General features: G+C 42.6%; 2 protein-coding genes across 2 annotated transcripts; one reads left to right on the forward strand and one right to left on the reverse strand.

Annotated features, from left to right (window-relative positions):
- Window positions 1-1,744: 1,744 nt before the first annotated feature.
- On the reverse strand, window positions 1,745-6,369 carry cpdp (CPD photolyase). The gene is made up of 10 exons (XM_084007804.1): window positions 6,102-6,369; window positions 5,592-5,937; window positions 5,341-5,493; window positions 4,602-4,780; window positions 4,208-4,366; window positions 3,475-3,673; window positions 3,207-3,359; window positions 2,993-3,114; window positions 2,716-2,875; window positions 1,745-2,612 (listed from the first exon to the last, which is right to left on the reverse strand). Exons 1-10 carry the CDS (start codon window positions 6,204-6,206, stop codon window positions 2,464-2,466), a joined length of 1,725 nt encoding a protein of 574 aa, XP_083863930.1. The 5' UTR covers window positions 6,207-6,369; the 3' UTR covers window positions 1,745-2,463.
- Window positions 6,334-10,587, forward strand: LOC311012367 (UAP56-interacting factor-like). Its single transcript, XM_084007805.1, has 9 exons — window positions 6,334-6,530; window positions 6,702-6,842; window positions 6,930-7,093; window positions 7,876-8,024; window positions 8,328-8,400; window positions 8,583-8,638; window positions 9,417-9,491; window positions 9,838-9,964; window positions 10,103-10,587. The coding sequence occupies exons 1-9, from the start codon at window positions 6,458-6,460 to the stop codon at window positions 10,202-10,204; spliced, it is 960 nt and encodes a 319-aa protein (XP_083863931.1). The 5' UTR covers window positions 6,334-6,457; the 3' UTR covers window positions 10,205-10,587.
- Window positions 10,588-10,699: the final 112 nt, after the last annotated feature.

Genomic DNA, 10,699 nt, shown 5'->3' on the forward strand with positions numbered 1-10,699 from the left:
TTAGAAAGAATCCCGACCAGTGAATGATAACCTGAAGAACACTTTTTTCTCTCTCTCCTTCCAGTAAATCGTTTGTAAAGACCGGTATTGGAGTGTCAAGGTTGAGCCATGACATTATTCAGCTGGGTACCAGGTGCAATGAGCTGAGGCGGAAACAAACGTACCTTCAACACCACAGCGAATGTCAGCGTAAGCAAAAAGTAATTTGCGGACTGTAAATGTTGGAGATAAAAGGGAAAAGGGATATCAACAGCACATTGATGAAACTCTTACACCGCTTCACTGTTTTCATTTTCCTCCTTGTTAAATCCTTCTTAGCGGGTGAGATTAGCTCTCTGCTCAATTTGTACACGAGCCATTTCACAAAAAGACGGGCGAACCCCGGGGCACAGGGGATCTGCTGTGGTTGCATTCTCCCTGTGTAGCCTGTAAGTGTGAGGCTCTTGTGCTGAAATGACTCGTGCACCTGTGAAATCAAGCGGGAGAAACTCCCCAGGAGAGCAGGAGAAAGTCACGGCTCACGTAATCCAATATCTCATCAGTTAGCGCTTTAATCCACGTTAGCGGCGCGGCTCGGGGGCCGACAATGTCCCACTTTGATGACGAGACTGGCGTATTTCAACTAAAGGTGTTGCTATTTTGTACCCAATGTCAGGGTCCCCAGAGGATGCATCCTTTGTTGATCCCTTGACTTTCCCTCTAGGGTGTTTTTTTTTACTTGTCTCAACAACTATCGGATGGATTGCCATGACATTTAGTATTGCTATGTGTCAACAATAGCATCATTGATGAATTCTAAAACATGATTGATTTTTAGTCGACACACTGCTTTACAGGTAACGCCACACAATCGTATTGTAAGTCCTGATATATTCTTCATCTCCAACAGCACGTGATGGCAAATAGCCAGTTTGATAGGAACCGTCTTAAATGCCGAGGACCTTAAACCAGTAACTGATGGTATAATATCCCTCTGTAATGTTCTTATTGCCTGAAACCACACAAAATGGTTTCAGCTAATTAGCACAGGAAAGCACGACTGTAGGGGCTTATAGCAGGTAGCAGGTTTCACATTGTTTTTGTGAAATGATAAGTGCATTGAGGGGCTTGTTTTTACTCACTGAGGGTGCAGTTAATTAGGTTGGGAAGTGTTTTTCTGTGCTTAATTACATCAGTGTTCACTAAAACCACATTCATCATGCTGTAACCCAGTCCTTGCACTTACAAGTATGAGACTCCACATATTCGTCTTCTTTTGTTTCACATTTTGGATTGAAGAACACAAGTTTCTCTAATTAAATTCTTTTTTTTTTTAACCATTCATTTGATGGAAGCTTATCCGTGTGCAGATTTGATTAAACTACTCTGAATGTCATTTTCTATCACAGTAGCTGGTAGATAACAATATTCAAAGTGTTGCTTAGCTACACTAAGCTGAATGAAATGTAAATGCAATCAGTTCAAAGTGATCGCGGTTGGATGAATACTTCTGAGTAAAGAATAATCAAAGTCTGTTGAAGGCAACAGATGGAGAACTGTAAATGAATAAAAAAAAAATGTAATGTTTAAAAATGATTTTATTTGAAAAGAGGGCTTTTGAGAAAGAGGAGTCAAATCCTCAGAGATGATTTAAAAGAACAATGTAATGTTTAAAAATGATTTTATTTGAAAAGAGGGCTTTTGAGAAAGAGGAGTCAAATCCTCAGAGATGGTTTAAAAGAACAATGTGATGTGGAATCAACAAATAATGAAACGTTTACAACTTATATTAGAAGCAAAAGTAAAAAAACAAAAACAGTAATATCAAATAAAAAAGTATATACGTAGCTCTTTATACTAAAGTAGGCACGACAGATCACAATCTCATGTTAATTTAAAGGTGAATTCAAAATTCAGAGCATTAATATGGCAGCAAACAACAATTTGTAAAGTTGCATTCCCTCTGTGTGTGATGTAATCACAAGCTTCTCCAAGCATCTCTTTATTTACCTAGCTGGCCCCACTGACTGTTAATCTGCACTATGCTCAGACAGCGGTTACCGCTGACAACGCTGTAGCAACCCATGATCTCACTGCTGAAGCCCTCACAGGTTAAACTTTTAGCTCTGTTAGCATTGCTGCCACCGTTTGCGCTGTTAGCACCATTAGCTGCTAGCCGCTGGCTCAGCCATCACCATGTTGACAGCCGTGTGGAGGCAATCTTTCAACAAAGAAAAAAAAAAGGCTCTGAATTTGGAATTTAGCACCTTTAAGCATACACTATAGTAAACAACCTGTCTTGATAAGCAAGAAACAACGTTTCTGAATACTCAGTAAAACAAACAGCCCAAGTAAGTTTTGGGCAAAACAGTGAAGACCAAAACCTCTGCGGCCAGAAAGGCTGTACAAACGCTCCTTGATGTAAAGATGTATGAGATTCAGTCGGTCAGGCCTTGTTTCCCATCCTTCAAAAGATCTTCAACTTCAAAGGTTTTTGGGACAGTATTTTCTCTCGAACCGGGCTACGTCGAACTTCCGCAGGCAGCCTTTGTAGTTCATGTAGCGGATCTTTCCGAAAACCTCTCTCTCCTTCCAGCCCTGGTCATGGATGCCACAAATAGACCACATGCAACCTACAGGACGGACGGACACACAGTGGGGAGGGGAGCATGAATATGGCAGAAAAGTAAATTCAACGCATCAGTGTCAGACGGGGAATCATATCTACGTTCTCACCGACAAAGCCGTTGGGGTCCTGGCCGTCGAGCGAATAGCGATCGTTTAGGTATAGAGCAATTGAGAGCGCCTCCTCTGGTGACGAAGTCCACTCCAGAATCTTTTTGGCCCAATACATCCTCAGGAAACCATGCATCTTTCCCTCTGTGACCATCTGGTACTAATGCAGATAACATGAAATAAACAGCAGTAATGAACAAAGCTTAAAGTATCATGAAACAGCCGGCAAATATTGATTAAAAACAATTAATGAATGAATGAAAGAAGAAGAAAGTACCTGAGCCCCGTTCCAGAGTTTGTCATGTGTCTTCGCTTTTTCGAGCTGCTCACGCGTGTAGACATAGGGCCTCTTGTCTTTGGTATGATCCTTCAAGGTCTTCTGAGCCCACTCATACGCACCTGAATAACACACACATGCACATATAATAAAACATTAAAACAAAAACAGAAAATGTGCTCTACTACCTATCAATTTAGGAATCTAAACGGACCCTCCACATGGTCGTATTTCTTGTTGTAGAAGCAGAAGTTGTCAGTCAGCTCTCTGCGCACAACCAGCTCCTCGATGAAGGAGGCGACGGAGTGACCTGCAGACTTCCCACTGCACTGAACCTGCAGCGCCACACGCTGGGCTGACAGGTGGCCTAACGAGGAGGATGGAGAAGAGATGGTTGAAGAGGATAAGAAAAGTGGCCGACAAAGATGGATAAGTGAGACGGCCATGGTGAGTCAGAGTCGGTGTGTTTTTACTCAACTGACCAAAGCGGAGCCAGGGCGACAGCTGGCTGAGGGCGGCAGCATTCGGGTCATTGCGTTGGGTGTCAAACATTTTAAGGCGTACATCGATGAAGGACTCCAACATGGCCGTCCCTGCCTTGGTGCCCGGTTTAGCCCACTCCGTCTCTCCTACTGTTCGGTCAACCTGCAGGGAGGCCAGTGTTTTGTCCCAGTCTACTGGCTGTGAGGTGATTGTGGGAGAAAAAAAAAACAAATCAGTACAGGTCAGAAATAAAATATACACTCTGGTGTTGTAGCGAACTGGAAACTTCAAAAGGAGGTGAAGTTGTGAGCCTCTCACCTTGCTTAGGTTACAGGAAGCTCAAACTAGTGAATATCAATCACAGCACTGCAGTTAAAGGACACACGACTTTCATATCTAATGCCGAGAAGGAAATCTTAACTTTTCGACTGTTTATATTCACTCATCAATCAATGCACAGAGAAAAAGGAGCAGCTGAAGGTTTAAAGGAAGGATCTTTATTGCAGCAATCTGACTTCCAAACTACCCATCAATGAGCCCACCGACAGCCTTAAAAAAACACTTCCAAAGCAATGAAGGTTTTTATGAAAAGCAAATTATTATCAAGATGTCTTAACCGATCCAAAAGTCCTTGAATGTGACATAAAAACATAAGTGCACGACTTTTTTCCCCTCCTTATTTTTTATTCACAGCAGTCTCAATGTGCCCTTCGCTGTTAGTGCAACACTTACTTTGGCTGTTCTTGTAGCTGTGTAGGCGTGTTTCTCTACAAGAGGAAGCTCCGTGAGGAACTCTGGCAAAAGTTTTGTGATTTTCCCTCTGATTGTCCTGGCAGCATACTCAAGTTTGGGTGATGCTACCAAGCAGGGAACAATATTGTGGGCATCAACCTAGAAAATGGAAAAATATAAATGACAGCCCTCGTGGGCTCCAATAAAAAGGCAATACACATAAAATGAGAGCATGGTCATTTGCATTTATTTCATGTGAACAAATGTGATGAGGACAGGAAATAAAGCAAGGAAATAATCAGCGAACGGCAGAAGAAATCAAACAAATTATCTAACAGTGTGATAACCAAAGTGCAGGGCATCACATCAACCCTCTCTGAGAGCAGGTCTTTACCTGTATGAGGGGGATGTCCTTTGGTAGAGTCTTTTTAACATCCTCCAGCCACTGCAGTGGCTCTCTGAGGGGGGAAAAGTCCGTCACCACGGCCCCCAGGCCACGGTCAGACACAAAGCCGGGGAGGACGTCCACCACTGAACCACGCAGCAGGTGGAACTGGATGTCTAAGGCCTTGCCTGTCCTGTTTGGAGGGCACAGAACAACGTTTAACGGACTTGGTAGATGGTCAAAATGTCAAGAAAGTGGCTTTCTGACTTGTGTGCCTTCTAAACGCCCCCAACCATCACCCACTGTGGTATCAGTAACTGGGACTTTTCTATTGATAACATTTTATTGACTATAGCAATAGAACAATTTCCACTTTATCATTTGATCTTTAAAAATTGCATTCAATAGCCCACAATTACTCAGAAGCGTGTTTTGGCCAACCAACTGTTTGTTAAAAAATAATATAATAACAGCAAATGTGATATTTAAGGAGCGCAAACGAGAATGTTTAAATCTTTTACTTTGTTATCCACATTAACAAAAAACACTGTAAATCTGTACATGATTAACAATTCATCGATAGTTTTAGCACTACATTTAACAAATAAAATGTCAAAAATTTAAGTTTTCTGTCAGTTAATAAATTCAAACCATCTTAAAAACCCCTGTGTTCACTTTATAATTGTACTCTTTAAAAGGAAGTGATTAATACACTACTGGAATTTTGTTGCTGTACTAAAAAAAAAACATACCTTTGCCACTTCTTCCAGACCTTTCAGCATGAAGCTGTAATGTCTGAGTGTGGACAGCTCGGATTCTGGGACAACCAGGCAGACACAGATGTGCAGAGGGAGGTTCTCCTTGGAAGCGAGCCTCTGGGCATGGATCAGCGCCCAGTTATCTAAAACACACAAAACATGTTGCAGACGGAGACTAAACTCTATTAGCATTTGTCGACTTCACTGGTTGAACTGCTGCTAGTTGTTTTCAAGTGTTTACCTTGTACTCTGTGGTCTCTTAACATCCAGTAGAGTACTCCCTCTGATCCCTGCTTGATCTTCTTAGTGTCAGATATAAAGCGCAGGCGCTTTTTGTTTAATTCCATCTCCTTCTCCTCGGTCCTCTGCTGCTTCATAAGGTCCTGCAGCCAGCCTCCAGCCCTCTCCTTCTCCACCTCCTTCATGGGGGGCAACTTCTGCTGCTTAGGGCCGGACACTCCGGCGGAAGCAGATGTTGCCTTGCGTTTTTTGCCAGACATGCCGGAGGGAGGATACTGAAGTAGCTCTCTTGATTTCTGCGGGCAACAAGCCTGAAGAAGCGCCTTGGCGCCGAGTGGAAAGATGAGCTGCAGGGTAAAGCACAGTGGAAATGGTGGAAAATCTCAAGATAGCACGTGCAAAAAATAGCGAAACAAACAAACAAAAAACTAGCTACGGCTATATTGGAAGATAGCGACGACGCCAGATACGGTTCTCATTCAAATGACGGTGAGCTGAAGATGTAACTTACCTCCTCCGAATGAAGTGCAACACGCAATGAATACAAGTAACGCCAAGTCTGATAGTGGTGTTTTAAAGCTAGCCGACCAAAACAAAGGGCAGACGCCGTTTGCATACGTCCAACCCCTTCTTACTACCAGTTACATGTGCACGCTGATGTTTGAGTTTTGTAACACGGCTTCTGTTGCACTTTACTACGTTTCCCACAATGCCAATGGAATGTCTCCAACGGAGCATGCGCAGCGCAGCTCGCGTTCGGAGGAGGGTTGGCGAAACGTTAGCCTCAAAAGGGACCAGCAGCTAGCACGACCGCTAACTATATTTATATCCGTCTTTACATTGAATCGTTTGTCGTGGTTTTAAAGTATGAACAAAGGTGATTTTACAGCAGCTCGGGGGAGAAAACCAGCGGGTCCCGACAAAGTCGACATGTCATTAGGTAAGGTCCCCCATAACGTCAACGTTACTAGAGTAACGTTACTACAGTTAGCTGGCGTAAATGTTAGCCACTTACGGGTGGGAGGTTTGTCAGCTGCTAGCTAGCTAAATATAGCTCAGTCGAGCTTTCGGACGCATTTGCTAATCATTGCTCATGTGATAAATTTAACAGATGACATCATTCGGTTGAACAGAAAAGAGCAACAGTTAGAAAGGAGACAGGCCACTGTGAACCGCCGGCCAGTCAAGAAGAAAGGCCGTTTCGCCCAAGGAAAGGGAGTTTCAACAAGGACGGTTGGACCAGTCCAGAGAGGTGTGTGCTGATGCGTAGTTTCCTTGTTGGGTTTTTTTTTTTTTTTCTCAGTCCACTTTGTAATGCCGCTAATGTTATCTTAACCAGGAGGCGGTGTGCCGCGAGGAGGGGCACCTAAATTAAGAAACAGAAGAGTCCCTCCCCCACCTGGTCGACGACGGGGTCAGGGAGTTATCACAGGACTGGCTGCACGGCGGCCAGCTACTCTGCTGAAACGACTCGGAACACTGAACAGAGCAGCAGTCAACCAGGTAGCTAATGGACGACATACTGGTGTTGACGCCACAACAGGGACGTGTGACTGTCCTCTGATATATAGACCTGACTGTAACTATGTAAACATGTATTAGAGGATGTTTGAGTACCACATCTTAAGATAGGAGTGCTTCAACTGAGACACTGTCTCTTGAATACAACATGTAAGATGTAGTAGAGGTGTCAATGATGAGCCAAACTGACGCACACAAAACCTATAAGAAAGAAGAGTGCATGATGAGTGACTATTTTGAGTGTAATGAAACCCGGTCTGTATGGTGCCGATTGCGCTGATGCTTGACCAACTTTGTCAAAGACCTTGTCCCTGCCGACAAAGATATATTTCAAAGACTTCTGCATCCAAGCCAGTTTGGCTCGCCTAGTATACAAGCAAGCACACCAACACTGTACTCCTCCTGCTTTTAATGACCTGGATCTACCAGACGTTCATCACTACCAGAGAGTTTTCTCCACATCCTGTCGCCTGGCAACAGGCACTACTGTCTGGTATTCAGGATCAGCAAACTCACTGCCCCTACTGTCCATGCGAGACGCTCTTAGAAACTTTTTAGTATTGCTCCCATCAACCCAGAGTTGTTATTGATTTCTGACAGATATTAATAGAAAATAATTTCTCATTTTAACTCTGAACTAATCCTCTCCCTCAAACTTGTGATGTGCTAACGGCTTGCTCTCTATTTTTAGAGGCAGTGCCACTTTTCAAAGGCTTTGCCATTGGTTAAACTATATCTCTCCTTCACGGCACCTCCCTTTTCAGAAAACAAGACAGAAAACAAAGCCCTTCATTCAACGCACAGAAGCCCCATACAGGAAGCCAGAGGTACAGAGGCGGTTGTACAGGCAGCCCGAGCCACAGAGAGGTCAGAATGCAGCAGCGGTCAAGAGACCATTTCAGCTGCGACGACGGTGAGAACACCTTCATTACAATGGTGTACTTGTGCTAATGTGTAGCTCTGAACACAATGAGAATTGTGGGATTGGTGTAAGATCCCAAAGTCACGGTTTCTTCAGCTATGTCATCACACACACAAGACTCCTTTTTTTAAGATGTGTGTGTGTCGATGTCAAGCAGGTATAGAGGAGGGAAGACTGATCTAAATTGTCTACATTAGATATTTTGTGCTGTGTATTTGGCATCTCTCACAAACGCGCACACACACTAAATAAACAGCTGTATTTCAATGCTGCTTTTGTGTTGCACTCGCACAGACCACCCCCACCTGTCCAGCAGGCTCAGAGGGATGCCCGCCAGGCCACATTTCTTTTTCACAGAGGACTCAAGGTACATGCTGGGTTATGTTTGGCATTGACAGTTGTAAAGTGTATCATAATTCTAGATTCACCTGAATGTGTTCAGGGGTTTCTGTTCGCATGTGTAACCTTTTATCTGGAGAGTTAAATCTTGTCTCCAGACTAATGTCAATAAACCACTGTGTTTATTTTTCATGTTCATTACTCTTACAGGTACAGGCCCAGGTGGAAAAGCCAAATCCTCGCAGCGCTCCAGTCAGAACTCGGCAGTGAGTATTCTTAGAGGTCACTGAGTCTATTTTGGCTCGAGCTGTTCAAATGCCTAATTGCCTGTATTACTCAGTGTGAAGAAAAGGTACTGAGGAAATAAATCATTTGGAGGAAAAAGAAGTAGGGATGGAAACCCAGTATTAAAACGGGCCCCGGTGCTAAATTATGAAAGGCCAGAGGATGAATAAGCTCAGACGTTATCTGTTCTGCAATGTTTAAAAGTGTAGTTACACTTCACAAGAGGCAATGCTGATGATGCTCAGACCACAAATACAAGTATTTTCCATACAAGGGAGGAAACACAAGCAACCTGTCAAAGCATTTAACGGAAGTCCATCATATGAGAGAGCTACTCTGCCCCTCCTCACAAACATTGCAACAAGCTATGCCCCCTCTTACCCTCAATTTCTTCCTCTAACCCTTTTTTACTTTTAATTTAATATTTTTTACATATACATATATATTACATTTTATATATTTTACATTTTAATGATATTGTTATAGTCTATATTAACAATATTGTTCCTGTTTGCAACTCAAGAATGTTAATCTATTTTCAGTACATATGATAAAATAAAGAAATGTTGATTCTGTTCTTGGTTTCTTTTTTCTCTCTCAAATAAATAACCTATAAGTATATTGTAAAATACCAGCTCGATAAGCAGTATCAGTAAGCGTAGAAGTACTGTAAAAATCTTACTATACCCATCTCTAGAAAGAAGACTATGGTTTGTCATTTTAGTGTCATACAACACAATTTCTCTGTTTATCCACCAGGTGGCGTACATTGGCAGGCAGCAATGGAATGTTGACCGTTTCAATTGACAACCCCACAGCCAGGACTCAGCCTGAGTAAATATCACAAATCCTGAAAAACACGCATTTAAACATAATTTCGTAAAGTATTTCTATAATAAAATGTTTTATTTATTCATGCCAAAGAGTAGAGTAGTGTGTCATATTGCAAAGGGAAATTTAGAAATATGCATGCTGGTTATGACTTCAACACCAAACAAGACACTTAAAGATTAGAGCTGACAGATCATTTGTCAACTATCAAACTAAGCGGTAACTATTTTGGTAGTGGTTAATTAAATGGTGTGAGCAATTTTCAAAGAAAAAAAGAACAGTTTCTTTACTTGAACATAATGGTTAATTGCAGCCCTACTCCATCTAACGGTGACTGACTTCTTCCTAGGCCTCCCTCTGCGTGGACCCTGCATCCCCCGACTGCCATCCCTGCTCCTGAGAAGGTTGAAATAGTGGAAAAGAAAATACCAAAAGGAGTGCCTCTGCAGTTTGACATCAACAGTGTTGGGAAACCGGTGAGAGAATCCTACTAAGATTTATTCACTAAAAAAGAAACGCATAGGACCGTTTTTTATTTCAAGTGTTCGTATGCCCACATTGTCTCAAAAAGATTAAAGTGTGTTGACGACGGCGGTGTACTTTTCTTTCTACAGCAAACATCAATCACCCTGAATGAGCGATTCCGCATCCTAAAGGATCAGCGCACCACCGCAGCACCGAGCAGCAAAGGCGGACGATTCGTCACTGTGAGTTAGACGAGAAGACTGCGATGAGTGATACTCGGAAGCTCTTTTTTCCTGCTCGCATAGTAAACCCCACCTTTTGTATATGATGGGAAGTGCTGACCCACTGACATGTGGGACACAAGTATAGCATGGCACGACTGGGAACTCAAGTGTCAATGGCAGAGTTTGTTTAAAATCTGTTCCTGTTCATTGTCCCATGTCATTGTACTCCACTGTTTGTAATGTGGATCTCCTATACTGGGAAGGAAGGATCTTTTTTTCCCCCCTTTGGACTTGGAACAGTCAACATCATGAACTGCCCGGAAGTATTTCTTCACAGAGAGGACCGCTTTATATTTGTTAGGGTGGCATATATGATTTTTTTTTTTCCAAGAATTGTTTTGTAATGTTTCTTCAAATAAACAAGTTTCACTTTAAATATTTTGTAGACTTGTGAAGCTTGGCACATATTTCAGGCAGTTTACCAGTCAAATGTTTAAAATGCTCTTAAAAGTGTCTTTGCAA

Source organism: Eutrigla gurnardus (genome assembly GCF_963514095.1).
Source record: "Eutrigla gurnardus genome assembly, chromosome: 4".
In the NCBI taxonomy this organism is placed as follows: Eukaryota; Metazoa; Chordata; class Actinopteri; order Perciformes; family Triglidae; genus Eutrigla; species Eutrigla gurnardus.

Coding starts and splice junctions, on each gene's coding strand:
- cpdp (XM_084007804.1), bottom strand. CDS start 6,206: ATGCAAACGGCGTCTGCCCTTTGTTTTGGTCGGCTAGCTTTAAAACAC. Junction 3,674..4,207: donor CAGCTACAAGAACAGCCAAA/GTAAGTGTTGCA, acceptor ATCACCTCACAG/CCAGTAGACTGGGACAAAAC. Junction 2,613..2,715: donor GGACCCCAACGGCTTTGTCG/GTGAGAACGTAG, acceptor TCCGTCCTGTAG/GTTGCATGTGGTCTATTTGT.
- LOC311012367 (XM_084007805.1), top strand. CDS start 6,458: ATGAACAAAGGTGATTTTACAGCAGCTCGGGGGAGAAAACCAGCGGGT. Junction 8,025..8,327: donor CCATTTCAGCTGCGACGACG/GTGAGAACACCT, acceptor GCACTCGCACAG/ACCACCCCCACCTGTCCAGC. Junction 9,492..9,837: donor ACAGCCAGGACTCAGCCTGA/GTAAATATCACA, acceptor ACTTCTTCCTAG/GCCTCCCTCTGCGTGGACCC.